The 16,987-nt window shown below is 33.0% G+C and overlaps 1 protein-coding gene across 1 annotated transcript in view; it reads left to right on the forward strand.

The window, feature by feature from the left end:
* Positions 1–678: 678 nt before the first annotated feature.
* LOC308658952 (solute carrier organic anion transporter family member 1B3-like) overlaps positions 679–16,987 on the forward strand; it is a gene marked incomplete at both ends in the record, with an annotated part of 78,878 nt that continues 62,569 nt past the window's right edge. The window contains one exon of the mRNA XM_081311907.1: positions 679–762. Coding sequence (XP_081168033.1) covers positions 679–762 — 84 coding nt within the window. The remainder of the gene's footprint in view (positions 763–16,987) is intronic.

Consider the following 16,987-nt stretch of genomic DNA (forward strand, 5'->3'; position numbering starts at 1 on the left):
TCTACCTGCTTTCTGAATTTGGTTCCAGAATTACTTCCTCTACATTAGGCTATTCTAGTTATAATTCATTAACATGATTCTTTCTCCTCATTTTCAATACCTATTATATGCAAGGCACCATTTGTCACTGTGCAAAACTATAAGTTAAACATATATTTGCTTTCGTTAGTTTTATAATCTATGTATGTAGAAAACATTCAAGTCTTAATTTCTGTAATTTAAGAAGTTTTTGGGGCTGGAGATATAGCTCAGTGTTAGAGTGCCTGCCGAGCATGCATGAAGTGCTGGGTTTAATCCCCAATACTAGCAAAAATTAATAGTTTTGTTCATATAATCTAGAATTTGATTCTATATTATCCAATTTAATTTTTTTGAGTTTCTTCCCCCAAATATATCTCCCTAACTTAATCACAATCTTCCCAAGGCTGGAATATTGTGTTTTTCTTTCCTGTGTTTGTATCCAGTATACTCCTAGCTGAGTGGCTGGACATAACAGGCTCAGAATAAATATCACTGATTGACTGATTGGTTGATGCTGATGTTACAGCTTTTCTTACTTCTAAATTGTATATTGTTTGGATGAAATAAATTGTGTTTTTTTCTCCCCAGATAGGTGATCATTTTAAATCAAACATCAACGACATTTGAAAACATTCACATAATATCTGTGGTTTAATCATGGACCAAAATCAGCATTTGAATAATACAGCAGAGGAAAAATCTTCCGGGAAAAGAAAAAAGAGACGCTGCGATGGATTCAAGGTGGAATGAATGCCATGCTTCCAAATTAAAATAAGTGAATGGGGAGTTATTATTTATAGAAAAGACAACCACATATTTGAAAGAACACTATATATCATATTAGAATTTTCAATTGAAGTATACATCAAAATTAACAATATGACACGTATCTCAATTTAAATGTCTTTAAATCTGGTTAAAGTCTTTCTTTGGTGATATTTTAATTTGTAAGTATTCATGATTATTGAAAAAATAGAAATACTTCAGCAGTCTTCTCTGGTTCTTGATGGACCAAAAGACACTTATAAATGTGATTAAAATAAAAGATGTTGTATAATGCTTAACATGAAAAATATTTTTAGAGATAATCTTAAACCTAGAAGATTAATTTCTTGTGAATCATTTTGCCATATTGATCTATTTAAATATTTCTTTCTTAGAGAACAGCATTTGTTATTCTGATAACTTTAAGTAGTATAGTCTGATGGAAAAGAAATCTATAGGAATCAAAAACCTGGCCCAGAGACCTAGTTGATGACTTAGGAAAACCACTTGATTTTTCCATTTGCAGGTTAGCAGATACAATGATAATTCCACCTTTTGCATTTGTCACAAAATTGTGGGGCATTAAATAATATTGACACTTTCATAAATAGGAGAAAATCCTCCTTGGTCACAGTGCAACACAAGGAAACCAAACTTAGCACTAAGTTGAGAAATTTGTCTGAAGTCACCTACCTTGTAAATTGAGAACCCTTTAAACCAAGACAAAGCCTGTAAACCTCATAAAGGGAAATCTTAAGGAAGTCAGGAAATCAGTCACAGTCACTTTTCAACAATATTAAAATTTTTGTTTACTTAGTTGAAATTATAATTTATCCAGCTGAATAATGATCACACAGATTACATTCAATTGCAGTAATGTTATATCAACTCCTTTTTATCTTTGTCCAGAGAACATGAAATCTGTTTGTTTTCAGAGATATCTGCTAAAGTCTGCTCTGATGAAATGTTTGAATAAAGTTTAAGCAGAATGATAGTCACGAGGGAAAGGTTAATGCAGTTGAAGTACATTCTAGGGGTAACATACTGTGTTACAATGATTTCACTTGTATGTATCTAGCAAAGTGACAGCAAATTGGTTGCAATATGATTTTCAGAGTGATTTCTTACAGCATATTTAGAGAAGAGGCTGGGAGGTGGCAGTTAGCAGTGTGTGTCAAGTATATTACCTGCAGCCCAATAAAGAAGACACAAAATGATAGTAGCTGACATTTATTGAATGCTTACCATGTGCCAGACACTGATCTAGTGTTTCATTTCTGTTAATGGATTTATTCCTTATTACAATTATGTCAGTCAGATTTTATCATCTCCCTTTTACAGATTAAAAAAAAAAATCTAGGTATACATAGGGCGATTAACTTCCCCTAGCCTCAAAGTTGGTAAGGGGTGGAGCAGGATCTGATCTGGGGCAGTTGGATTCCAAACTCCAAGCTCTCAGCTCTATTCTGTACTGCTAAAGTAACTGTGGATTTTTATAATATTAATACTTTCAAATATTATGGCAAGCAAGGATTCATAAGTGGATTATTTAATTATCTTCCTTATTTCACACCTCTAAAAATTCACCTTCAGATCAAACTACTCAGTATTTAGCCACCACGGGATTCCTATACTTGCTTTTGTGTATGCACACACACAAATATACGTTATTGATTTTCACATACACTTAGCAGGATAAATGTATAAAAGTGTGAATGGATAATGAACATATTTAAATAACAACAACATACTTCGATTATCATTTGTGACCCCTTTTCTTCAATTTTTGTATTGGACCAATTAGGTTATAGAAAATGTGGCAGTATATACTTCACCTTCACATTTGTCATTTCTACTCAATATTTTTGTGCCTCCATATTCGAATGAAAATTCTTTAATGGCACAAAGCTATGTATTTATCACCCAAAAACGTAAATAAGAGAGCAAAGGTAAAATTTCTCCCTTTGTGCCACATCCTTCCAGAATAAACAACCCTGAAGGTAAGTATGAGCTAGAGCACCAGTTTTCTATGTAGCTCACTTATTCCAGCTAAAGTCTGCAATTTCTATCAAACTTCACTGTTGGTGTTGTGCCTTCTGTGAGTGGAGACAGCTGAATAGTGACATGTATTAATTATGATAGTGCCATACAGAGTAGTTTCACTGACCTTAAAATACTCTGTTCTCTGCTTAGTCAGCCACTTACCCAACACTTGGCAACCACTAACCCTTTAACAGTCTCCACAGTTTTGCCTTTTATAGAAAGGCATATAATTAAAATCAGCCTTATCAGATTGGCTTTTTTCACTTATTGACATGCTTTTAAGTTTCCTTCATGTTTTTTCATGGTTTGATAGCTCTTTTTTTTTTTTTTTTTAAAGCAGTCCATAGCACTCTATCACTTGGGTATTCTACAGTTTATATGTACACATACTAAAGAACTTCTTGGTTACTTTTGTATTTTGGCAATTATGAATAAAACTGCTACAAATATCCATGGATAGGTTTTTGTGTGAAAATAAATTTCCACTTCTGTTGTGTAAAAACCAAGGAGTGTAATTCCTGGATTATATGGTAAGAATATGATTAGTTTTATAAGAAACCAACCATCTCTCTTCCAAAGTGTGTACCATTCATTCCCACCAGCAACGGATAAGAATTCCTGTTGTTTCACATCCTCACTAACATTTTGTTTTTTCAGCGTTCTACATTTTGACTACTCTGATAGTTCTATATTGTTATCTGATTGTCATTTTAATTTGTATTTTCTAGTGACACTAGAAGTGGAGCAAATTACGTTTGTTTACATAATTTCCTAAGGTTTTCTTGTTTTTTTTTTATTTACATTTTTATTGCCCTGTGGTCAGGAAAAATACTCAATATAATTTTAATTAAAAAAATTTGTTGAGACTTATTCCATGTCCTATATGTTATCCATACAAGAGAGCATTCCCTGTGCTGTTGAGGAAAATGTGTGTTCTGAAGCTGTTGGATGGAATTTTCTGCAGACATCAGGTCCATGTGGTCTGTGGGGAAATTTTTTTTATTAGTGCATATTAATTGTACAGAATTGTGGGTTTAATAGTGTCATGTCTGAATATGCATATAACATATTTATTTGTTACCTATATACCTTCTTTGAAGAAGTAACTGTGGAGTTCTTTGGTCCATTTCTTAATCAGGTTGTTTTCTTATTTAAATTTCAAGGGTATCTTTGTATATGTTGGAATAAGTTCATCAGATATGATTTTTACAAATATTTTGGGGGTTTCATATCTAATGCTTCCACATCCATTGATGTGATCACATTTTTTTTTCTTTTTTAGCCTGTTGATTCATTAAACCAGCCTTGCATAACTGGGATAAATCTGATTCAATCATGGTGCTTAATTATTTTTACACATTGCTGTATTCAATTTGCTGAATTTGTTGAGTATTTTGGCATCTGTTTTCAGGGACAATATTGGTCTTCCTTTTTGTGCAATGTCGTTCACTGTTGTAGTATGAGGACTGCACTGGCTTCATGGAATGATAGAGGAAGCGTTCCCACTGTTTCTATCTTCTAGAACTGGTATAGTTTCTTCCTTAAATATTTGAATGGTATCAGCAGTGAAAACACCCACACCTAGTTGTTTCTTTCTTGGAGTTTTATTAATTATTGATTCAATTTATAAAATACATAGAGGCCAATACAGATTGTCTATTTCTTCTTATATGAATTTGGGTAGATTGTGTCTTTTGAGAAATTGGTTGGGCTGGGGTTACAGCTCAGCAGCATAGCGCTTGCCTAGCAGTGTGAGGCACTGGGTTCCATCCTCAGCACCACATAAAAATAAACAAATAAAATAAAGGCATTCTGTCCATTTAAAACTACAAAAAAAAATTTTAAAAGAAATCGGTCAATTTTATCTAGGTTATTAAGTTGTGGACATATTGTTGTTCTTTGTATTCCTTTATTATCCTTTTAACATCCCTGGGGTCTGTAGTCATTTCTTTCCTTTATTTCTGATATTAGTAAATTGTCTTCTTTCTCTCTCTTTTTATCTTCTTAATGAACCTGATTAGAAACTTATAAATTTTATTGATATTTCTGAAGAATTGGCTTTTGGTTATGTTGATGCCCGATTTTCAATTTCATTGACTTTTCTTTTAATTTTTATTATTTTCATCTGTTTATTTTGGATTTAGCTTATTCTTCTTTTCCACGTTTCCTAAGGTAGGATCTTAAATATTGACTTCAGATTCTTTTCTTTTCTAATGTGTGCATCCAATGCTATATATTCTAAGTATTGTTTTCATTATATCCCGAAAGTTTTGATAAATTGTTTTATTTAGTTCAAATGCTTTAAATTTTCTCTTGAAAATTCTTCTCTGATGTATATGTTATTTAGAAGTGTGTTGTTTAATCCTCACATATTTTGCAATTTTCCAGTTGTCTTTATGTTATCAATTTCCTGTTTAATTTCATTGTGGTCTAAGAGTTGACATTAGATAATTTCTACTTTTTTTAAATTTAAGATATGTTTTGTGGCCCAGAATGTGGTCTATATTGATGAATGTTCCTTGTGCTGAAGAAGAATGTGTATTCTGTTGGTTGTTGTTGATGAAGTGATCTATAGACATTGATTATATCCATTTGGTTAAACTATGTTGAGATCAACTATGTTCTTTCTGTCTGATGGATCTATTTCTGATAAAGGAATGTTAAAATTTTCAACTATGACAGTGGATTCATCTGTTTCCGCCTTGTATTTCTAGCATCTTTTTCTTCATGTAGTTTGATTTTCTGATAGGTATGAATACATAAAGGATTATTTAATATTCTTTTGGGAGTACATTATGTAACACACTTTTTAAAAAAAATCCATGGTAATTTTCCTTGCTTTAAACTCTTCTCCGTGTGAAATTAATTTAGTTAGTCCTGCTTTCTTTTAATTAATGTTAGCATACAATTGTTCCATTACTTTTTATTTTGAATGTATTTTTATACTTATAGTGGGTCTCTTGTAAATAACATGTAGTCAGGTCTTATTTGTTGATCTACTGTGACAATCTCAGTCTTTTAATTGGTATATACATATCTTGAAAGTAAAGCGATTACTGATACAGTTAGATCAATACTACCATATTTTTTATTGTGTTTGATTTGTTGCCCATGTTCTTTATTCCTGATTTTGTCTTCTTTTACTTTTTCCGCCTTTAACACTTCTTATTGAGCATTTTATATATTTTGATTTTTCTCTCCTTTCTTAGCATATTCATTATATTTCTTCTTTACTTTTATGGTGGTTGCCATAGAATTTGCAATATACAATTAAAACTAACTTTAATTCAAGTCCATTGTCAATACCATATTACTTCATAGATTATACCTCATAATAACAAAACATCCATAATTCCCTCCCCGTTCCTTATATCATTGTTGTCATTTAATTTCACACATTTGTACACATATATATTCATAAGGATACATAAGCAAATACTTTATTGCTATTGCTATTGTGAATAATTAAAAAAAAAGAAAATTGTTTTTATTTTATATTCACTCATTCCTTATTCAGTGTTCCTCCTTGGTTTGTGTAGATCTGTGTTTCTGAATTATAATTATTTTCCTCTCTCTAAAACACTGCTTTTAACATCTTGCAAGGCAAATCTACTTGCAATAGATTCCTTCCATTTTTGTTTAAGAAAGTCTATTTCCTTTTCAGCTTAGATAGATTATTTCACAGGGTACAAAATTCTAGGTTAGTGGGTTTATTTGTGTGCGTGTGTGTGTGTGTGTGCACGTACTTTACATATTTCATTTTACTCTTCTTGCTAGTTCAGTTTCTGAGAGGAATTCATATATAATTCTTATATTTGGTCTGCTATACATTTTTTCCCCTTCTGGCTTCTCTCAGGAATTTTTTCCTTGACTTTGATTTTCTATAATTGAAAACGATATGCATAGGTACAGTTTTAATCTTTATTTTTTATTTATTTATTTTTGTCTTTATCTTGATATCCTCTGAGATTCCAGAATCTACGATTTGTTGTTTCACATTAATTTGGGGGAAATTCTCAGACATCATTGTTTCGAGTATTTCTTCTGTTCCTTCCTCCCCCTCATCTATTTCTAGTGTTCCCATTGCATGCATGTTAGACTTTTTTTTCCTTGAATATTCTATTCTGATTTTTTAGGCTTTGTTCTTTTTCCTTTTTAGTTTTACAGACTTTTGTTCATGTATCTGAAAACTCAAAATTCTTTCATTAGTCGTGTCCAGTTTACTAAGAAGCACATCAAAGGCATTCTCATTTCTGTTAATGTTCTGATGTTTAGAATGTATTTTTAGTTTTTTCTTAGAATTTCTCTGCTTACATTGCTCATCTGTTCTTACATGTTCTCTGTTGTACCATTAGAACCCTTAGCATATTAGTCACATTTTTTTTTTAAGTCCCCTCTGATAGTTCTAATATCCTTGCCATATCTGAATCTGGTCCTCATTCTTACTTTTCAATCTATTTATTTATTTATTTGTTAATTTTTGCCTTTTATGTACTTTATAATTAATTAATTATTTATTTTCCTAGATGGCCACACAGTAAAAGGAACTGCTGTAAATAGGTCATTTATAATCTGGTGGTAAAGTGTGGGGGAGGCAAGCATTCTATTGTTCCTGTAATTAGGTCGCAATCTTTTAGTGAGTCTTTGCCTCTGGATTGGGAACTTTGCAAATGTTAATCAGGTTTTTTTTTTTTTTTTTTTTTTTTTTTTTTTTTTTTTTTAAAGAGAGAGTGAGAGAGGAGAGAGAGAGAGAGTGAGAGAGAATTTTTAATATTTATTTTTTAGTTCTCGGGGGACACAACATCTTTGTTGGTATGTGGTGCTGAGGATGGAACCCGGGCTGCACGCATGCCAGGCGAGTGCGCTACCGCTTGAGCCACATCCCCAGCCCTTAATCAGGTTTTTTTTAACCACCTCTCTTTAGGTGGGCCAGGATGTCTAGAATGGGATGAAGTTGTGCATTTTCCTTCTGTCACAAGGAAGGCAAGAACTGGCTGGAGCTGCAGGTTCATGCTTCATCCCAGCTCATGACTTTGATTAAATAGTTTCTCTTGAAGTCTAGCCTATAAAGAACAGAGCAAGTACTCTGGTTTATTTCAAAGTGGTTCTTTCCCTGCTCATTCTGATAAAAGCACGAGAAGATTTCTCTGCAGTGTTTGCTCTGAGAATCTGGTGGAACTCCTGCAGAGAAGGCTCACAAAAGGATGGGGTCCTTGACTAGATCCTCTGAAGTTCTTCATGCACAACTTGTCCACACTAAGTCCCCAGCAAATCATCAGTCACACCTGAGGTTTCCCTGCTCTGGCACTGCTTCATTTATGATTTCTGTTTCTGTTTCTCTGCTTTGATAAACTGTAACTCCCTATATTTACCAGTCTGTCTCTCTGCTAGTGGGGAGAGAAAATGACTTGCCATAAACCCTCACCTTTCTTAGGGACCCTAAAAGAGTTGTGGATATTTCAACTTTTTTCAGACTTTTCCTCCTTGTTAGGACAGAAGGGCCACATCCCAGCTTCTTTCATGCAGAATCAGAAAGTGGAAGTCCCAGACTTTTAAATAGTATTCATTTACATTATATCAGTTCTAGACTTTTACTTCAGATTTTATTTTAAACAGCTTTTTCACTGCTGTGACTAAAAGACCTGACAACAACAATTGTAAAGGAGGAAAAGTTTACTTGGGGGCTCATGGTTTCAGAGGTCTCAGTCCACAAACAGCCAGCTCCATTCCTTGGGCTCCAGGTGAGACAGAACATCATGGTGGAAGAGTATGACAGATCACATGATGATCAATAAGCAAAGAGAGAGACTCCACTCGCCAAATACAAAATAAGTACCCCAAAAGCACACCTCCAATGACCCACCTGCTCCAGCCACACACTACTGACCTTCAGTTACTACTCAGTTAATTCTGTCAGGTATTAATTCGCTGATTGGGTTAATGCTCTCATAATCCCCTAATTTCTCCTCTAAATCTTCTTGCATTGTCTCACACATTAGCTTTTGGGGGGACACATCACATAATAATAAGCATGCAACTTATTTAGAAATGAGTTTCTTGTTTCTAAATATATGAGGATTTTCTTAAAATTTTGCTACTCATTTCTATCATAATTTATTGTAGCAAAGACTGTCTAGAGGATATCTACTTTTTGAAAATTTTCAAGACTTCTTTAAGCCCCAATACATCATTAATTTTTGTAAGGTTCCCTTATGCACTTGAGGAAATTGTATATTCCTTGAAATGTTTGGTACAGAACTCTACATATGTCTAAGACATCAGTTTTGTTTGTTATGCTATTTAACTTTTCTTGTATCCTTGCTAATATTTTGACTGACCTGTCACAAATGGCAAAGTCATGTTAAAATTTCCTTTATGATGGTAGTACTATTAATTTTTCTTTACATTTTTAACCATATCTTCTAATTTGATGCATATTTACATCAATATGTAGAAAACTTCTTTTTTTTCCTAATGATGTTTTTTTAAATTTTACTTGGGTTATTATTTATACAGCTATAGGAGTTTTCTTCAAATGATTGTATTTTCTTATCTTTTTATTATTAACATTTTCTCATCATTTAGGACTTTCTCTTATAAAGAGCTTAGAGTTGAATTTTAGAAATCCCCAATGAAAAATCTCTAGTTTATGTGTTTACATTTTATATACATATATCTATCTAAGCCATATAAATATATAGATATATAGAAGTAGTTGTTTTTACTGAGTTTATTATGACAGTTCATCCCTTTCTATGTTCCTTTTTAATGCTTTCTTGCACTTTTAAACTGATATGTTTATATTTTCCATAACAAGAAAAAAAAATATAGCATTTTGCTATGATTGAATGTTTGTATTTCCCCTGAAATTTGTATGTTGAATAATAACCACCAAAACAATTATAACAGAATATGGGGCCTTTAGTCAGTGATTAGGTCTGAGGGCTAAGTCTATATGCCCTTACAAAAAAGGCCCCAGAGAGACCCCTTGCCCCCTCCACCTTATGAGGTTATGGTGAGAAGAGAGCCCTCACTAGTCACTACATCTTCTAGTGCCCTGATCTTGGCTTCCTCAGCTCCCAGAATGATGAGGAATAAGATCCTATGGTTTGTAAGTACCTAGTTTTGTTATACACAATATTTTGTTATAGCCGCTCAAGAAGACTAAGACACATGTCCTCATGTCCATTGATATGCCTCCTGAACCTCCAAATCACCTGAAATTGTATTTTTAATTATAGATAGCATGACTATTTCCCCTCTTATTTTATTATTTTTTTAAGGATAACAACAAAATTTAGCAAGTATTTTATCCACTTTGTTTTACAAATTTTATGCAATATCTTTAGGATTAGATTCTTTTATTTAAGTAATTTTTCCAAAACCATTTTGAATGTGACATTTTATGTACCAATTTTTCTGAAACCCTATATGCTTAAGAATATATATTCTTATAGCTGAGTGGCTATTTTACTAAATATGAAATTCTAGGTTCAATATTCTCTTCAATACTTTAAAAGAAATATTTTTTTTGTTCTTTTTACATTCAATCTTGCTATTAAAAATTGATCTTCTGTTTCTCCTGAAACACTTCAAAAATTTTTCTTGGATATTTTTAAATTTTACTATGCTGTTTGTCATTTTTCCACATGCAAGTTTGGGTTCTTCCTTTTCTTTCTTGTTGAGTACTCAATGGCCTTCTCAAGTTAGTTTTGTTTTAATCTTTATTGAACATTACATATCTTGAATTTATTATTTATTTAAATATTTCTCCTCCTCAATTTATTTTTTCCACTTTTAATCAGTTCTGATCAATTTGGGACATAATATTTTATAATATTAATGCAATATTTTGTATATATTTATACATATAAATCTCCAAATATTTTTGTCAACATCGCAGTTTGATTTTCCAATTTAGTCTTTCTCTTTTTCATTTATATATTATTTTTAAACTATTATATTTTATATCTCATATTTCCTGCTTCTTAAAAACATTGTGTCTTAATTTCATTTGGCTGATATTTGTTATATTTGAAACTTCTAGTGAGAGTCCTCTGAAACATCTGCTTTGTGTGATAAACACATCCCAGTTTTTTGTTTGTCTGTTTCTCTCTTTTGAAGGGATGTCTGTTCCTCTAAGATCCTGCAGCCTTTTCCTCTGAGTTCTCCTATCCCTGGTGGGGTTACTCTTTCTGGTAATGAGACAGGAAAGGACTGAAGGACAGAACCTTGTCAGTGTGAGAACCAAGAGCTCAGCAAGCAGAGGGAGATGAGCCTGAGGGTGAGCACCAGCCACCAGTAAACCACCCTGCACTTGGCAAATTGCCTCTAGCCAGGGCTCCCTCAGTATCCTGAGGGAGGCAATACTCTGGAGAGCCTATTCTAATATTGTAGGAATGTTGAAGGGATTACCTCTGAAAGAGAATTCCAAAGTCTAATCCCAAGGCTCTCTCCTTTTCCTAGCTGATCTGTTGGGCAGGACTTCTGAGTCACTGTGTTTTCACCCTGGAGGCCCCTGTGACTGAATTCTGGGCTGTCCGAAGCTGACCAGAATCATGCACCTCTATTGAAGACAGCCTCCAATAATATAGCTGTGGATTTTAATAAAGTAATACAGTAGCTGTAGAGAGAAAATCAAATCCAAAAGTTTTTGGCCCCAGGGAGGAAGGTGAAGTTGAAGATTGGTTTATGAAGATTTTGGAGCCTGAGAGCTTTTCTCTCCCCTCTTAAGACACAAGCAGAGTACTGGTGGATGATTAAAATATTATGTCCAAGTCTGGTCCAGGACCTATGAATAATAAAAGTTTTTTTATTTCAAACAAGTGGGGAGAGAGAGAGAAAGAGAGAGAGAGAGAGAACACATGGGAGGACGGGAGGACATTTGGATATATGGATCCTGTGCACCATGTGGGTCTGATATAACTGCATCTGGTCAAGCAGCCACATGAAAACTTTAATATATTTTTAAACACTCTGGTAAAATGATTATATTAAGAAAACAATTTATGACAGAAAAAATTCATCTTTTAAATAAAGCACTTTATAATTCAGAAGCAACTAAAGCTGATGACAGACAACTGCTGAGGTATCACCAAAGGATAGGGACCATCACAAGTGAATACATATAATTTGGCGGAAATCAATCAAATAAGAGAGCACAGAAATGCACAGACAGAAAAAGTGATCAACACTGTAAAGGTCTAAAAGAAACAAACCATAAGAGGTTTGTTTGACCAATATAAAAACTCTTTTTGAATCTCCCTTGAACTCTGCATCTGCCTTAGTTTTATCAACTGGATCTATTTATTTTTAAGCATCTCAAGTTTGACTTTGAAAAGAAGATTTCATGATCTTTAGGGCTAAAATTTTTCTCTTTTTCTTATATTTCTCACCCCAAGTATCAGTATTACTACATCTAGTTATCCAGACTAGAAACCTGAAAGACAAAATCAGAATCCTCGTTTCCCATTATTGCCACATTATTTTGGTTTTCTTCTTAAATTTCTCCAAATGTATCTGTAATATTTCTCTTTCCAATTCTACTCATCTTTTTTTTTTCTTAATGTTTTCTGAACTCATCTTGCTTAGAGATTTCCTTGCCATAAGTTTATCTTTCTCATGGCTGTGAGAATAAACCCGAAATATTAAATCTCTTTGTCATATTTAAATATGTACATTAACACCCCAGTGTCTGACTATTTCTTTCTTGCTTTTATTTGTATCCTTTTTCTTTTAGGGCCTTTTTTTTACAGGCTTTCTATTTTGTTTTAAATGTCTTATTTCTTCTTCAGTTTATAAAATTCTATTACCCCTAAAGACGGAGCTCAAATATTATCACATTTATAAATACTTAACCTGTACAAATTGCTCACTTTTTTCTGTGTACCTCATAGCATTATAAACTTGTGCAAGGACAACACTGAATTCTGTGCTGTCATCCTTCATCTGGTATGCTGTTCATACCTCTCAGAAGATGATTTGTTCTGTTAGAGTATTTACAATGTCTTCTTTAGTTTTACTGTCCTAGTTCTTCTGACCTCATCTTGCCTCCAAAACTTGGCAGAAAAACTGCCATATTGTGATTACTCAATACACATTATTTGAGCAAGTCAGTTGAGGTCCAGGTAAGTTCACCGAGTTCATAAGAACCGTACCTGTGACAAATGGAAACTTGGAACAGCCATCTGACTTCAAGTCCAGAATTCTTGTTAACGATCAGTAAACAAGTGCCCTGCCACGGTTGCAGGTAAATACAGACTTTTACCTTTTATTCCAGTTGTCAGCTGTCTTTTTTCTGCCAGTGACACTTTTAAGATCTGTTGGATGACTGTGAACATTTGGACCCCTGTTTCGAAACTTCTCAATAAAAACTCCTCTGTTCTCTTGCTACTGACCGTCCAGTGTTTTTCTTTCTTCTTGTTTAGCTGTTTTGTAAAATTTTGAGAAAGTCATTATATCATTTTTTTTTCTTTGAACCTGTCTTGTATTAAAAATAGAGCTAGTGGGGCTGAGGTTGTAGCTCAATGGTAGAGCGCACGCCTTGTACGTGGAAGGCATTGGGTTTGATCCTCAGTACTACATAAAAATAAAATGAAGGTATTGTGTCCACCTACAACTAAAAAAAAAATGTTTTAAAAAAACATTACTACATTAGGGCTAGTAATGTAGTAATACCCAATTCACAGAATTGATTAATCTACCTATATTAACTCATTTCATGACCTCATAGAATCCCCACTCATTGGAGATGTCCTAGTCTGGTATTGGGTTTTATATCTCTTACTTCTTTCTTTGTAGAACCAATTTAGGATTTTATTGTGAGAATATTGACTTTTTGAGTCTCTTATCTTGAACTTAAATGTCTTTTAAGATTGAAGCCATGGATTGTATAAAAGCTGTCTCTGAACTTTTTGAAAGCTTCTCTTAGCTAGAATGGGACTTACCTTTGACTGTGCTTATGCTAGCTTTAATAAGATATCCTGTTGATTTCTGAAATTCCTCTTCTCTTGATTTCACCACTCAGCACTCTTTTGGTTAGCATTTAAGTAAGAGTCTTCTCTGTGTTTTTTGACAACCAACAAATCATATTGTTAGTATGCTCATCATTGATTCTATAGGTATCTACCTTAGTGTCTAGCATAAACTTTATTTGGCTAAACCATCAGTCATAATGTTATGTGAGTGAACTTATCAGATAAAGAATTCACCCATGGCAAGAGAAAAAAAAAAAAAGAAAAAGAACAGGGTTTTAATGTTAGTATGATGATTATTTCTCAAAGAGTTATAAGAAAAACATACAAATGAGACATCAAAAACTTGATTGTTGACAAAGAAGGTCTATTTTATGGGCTGTTGAGCATGACAAAAATTTCAAAAACTGAATCAATAATCTGTAAATTCAAGCTGTGATATTTATTCTCTTCCAATATAGTACAAATGATTAGGATGAATATGAATCTGTATGAGTAATATGTAAATGCTTTATTGAGATTATACAAATATTGAGAATGTGGAGAGAATACTGTATTGCCAAATTAAGTAGGGGAAAGATAATATAATTGACATGGAGATAGTAAAGGAAGAAATAAAAAGAAAAAAGTGCATACTTTAAAAAGTATGCACATATCAAATTTATATGTTAATGTAAAGGTATATAAATTTGAAACTGTGAATCAAATAAATTGATTGAAAATATTATTTTTTTATTAAGAGAGTAAGCATTCACCAGGAATTGTAGTACATAGACTCTGTTATAAATTTTCAACCAAAATTTCAATGTTGAAAATTAAAAAACGAAAACAAAATCATTTTAAATAGAGCTAGGCACAGTAGCATATGCTACTTGGGAGGCCAAGTTAGGAGGGTCATTTGAGTACAGAAAGTCAAAGCCATCTGGGCAACACAGGGAGATGCAGTCAGAGAGAGAGAGAGAGAGAGAGAGAGAGAGAGGAACAAGGAAGGAAAAAATAAGAAAAAGAAAGAAAAAACCAGCTGATGAATTAACCCTATGTTATCTACAAAAAAAAAATGGAAATTTTCATTTGCAGCCCTGGAGGCAAGAAGACAATACAACTATATTTTCCAGAGAATACACACTTACAAAATTCTGTTTCAAGTAAAATATCTCCAGGAATAAAAAGTTTAAAAAAATTATCACTGACAACCCTTTAGTAAAAAAAATTATTAATTGATATTCTCCAATAACAAGAGTAAATAATCCTAATTTAGTATGATGATTATTTTTCAAAGAGTTATAAGAAAAACATACAAATGAGACATCAAAAACTTGATTGTTGACAAAGAAATAGAATCCCCACTCATTGGAGATGTCCTAGTCTGGCTATTGAGTTTTATATCTCTTACTTCTTTCTTTGTAGAACCAATTGAGGATTCTACTGTTACACAAGAAATAATAGTAACCCAGGGTCCTGTAAAATTGTTAGCATATCAAAAATTTTTCTCCTGTAAAAAAAAAATGAGCTGAGATTAAAATCTAAAATGATATTAGTAGATAAGCAGCTGAGAAAGAGAAGCAGCAGAGGAAAGTATAAGGATTGTAAGTGTTGCAATTAAAGGTATGTGTGTGTTCAGGACAAGCTACATTGTCATAAGAGACCTGAGAAGGCCCTCTGCTTTCATCTCAGGCTAACCAGCAGACTCAGTGCAAGTCTGGCGAAAGCTTGAAGGAGCTGAAAAAATTCACAAGAAGGTACCACGGACTGAACATTTGTGTCCTGCCAAAAACTTATGTGTTGAAACCCAAGAAATATGATGTTATTTGTAGAGGGGCTTTTAGTAGTAGGTAAATAAGACAAGAGACTGGGATCCTTATGATGGGTTTAGTACTCTTACAAGAAAAGGCCAGAGCATTAAATAGTTTCCCCCATGTGAGAATACAAGAAGTAGTTGATTGTCTGCAAACTGACAGAGCCCTCACTCAAAACCAACTATGCTGACACCGTGAATTTAGACTTATCAGCCTCTAGAACTGTTAGAAATAAATGTACGTTAAAATAATTTTGAATTTTTTTAAACTTTTTAGTACACTGTAGTTATGCCTAATAGTGGAGTTTATTTTGTTCTATTTATCAATGCATATAACATAGTTTACTTCTTTTCAATATCTAGGCTACCTATTTCTTCCTCTCTCTCCTCTGCCAGTCTGCTCACTCTACTCTATTGGTTATTGATTTATTTATTGTTTAATTGATGCATTATAGTTATATATAAACTTTGAATGTAGTGTGGCATATTCATACATATACCTAGCATAATTTTATCAATTTATTCTGCAGTTCTCCCCCTTTTCCTTCCCGTCTTGTACTTAACTGATTTCCCTTCTATTTTTAGAAGATCCCATTTATTTATTCCTTTTTTTCTCTCCAGCTTTCACATTTAAGACAAAACATTCAACCCTTGACTTTCTGAGACTGACTTATTTCACTTAGCATGATGTTCTCTTGATCTACCCATTTACCAGCAAATGACATATTTCACTCTTCTTTATGGCTGAGTAGAGATCCATTGCATATATATATTTCTGTATCCATTCATCTGTTGACGGGCACCAAGACTAGTAAATGCTTGTACTTTAAACTATGTAGTCTATGGGAATTTGTTATATCAGCTTGAACTGATCAAGACAAGGATTTAACAGCAGATTTGAACAGGCAGAACACAGAATTAGTAAACTTGAAGATAGGACAATTGAAGTTATCAAGTATAAGAAGAAGAAAGGAAAAAAGGACAAAGAAAATGAACAAAAGGTAAGAACCTTCTTTACTTTTAAATGAACCAATAATTATGAGTATCTCAGAGGTAGAAGAGAAAAAACAAAGGAATAAAGAATATTTGAAGAAATAATGGCTAACTTCTTCAATTTGATAAAAGACATGAATTTAATACCTTAGAAGCTCAATGAATTCCATGTAAAATAAATTCAGAGATTCACTCTGAGACACTTATGATCAACCTATTAAATGTCAAAGAAAAAGAGACGCTCTTAAAAATTAGCAAGAGAAGCAGCTCATCATATGTAAGTATTTCTCATTAAGAGTAATAACCATTACTGCACCAGAAACCATGGAGATGAGAAGACAGTGGGATTATATGTATAATAAAGGATTGCTATCCCAGATGTACAAAGAACCCTAAA

This window comes from Spermophilus citellus (assembly GCF_964194105.1).
Source record: "Spermophilus citellus genome assembly, chromosome: 10".
Classification (NCBI taxonomy): domain Eukaryota; kingdom Metazoa; phylum Chordata; class Mammalia; order Rodentia; family Sciuridae; genus Spermophilus; species Spermophilus citellus.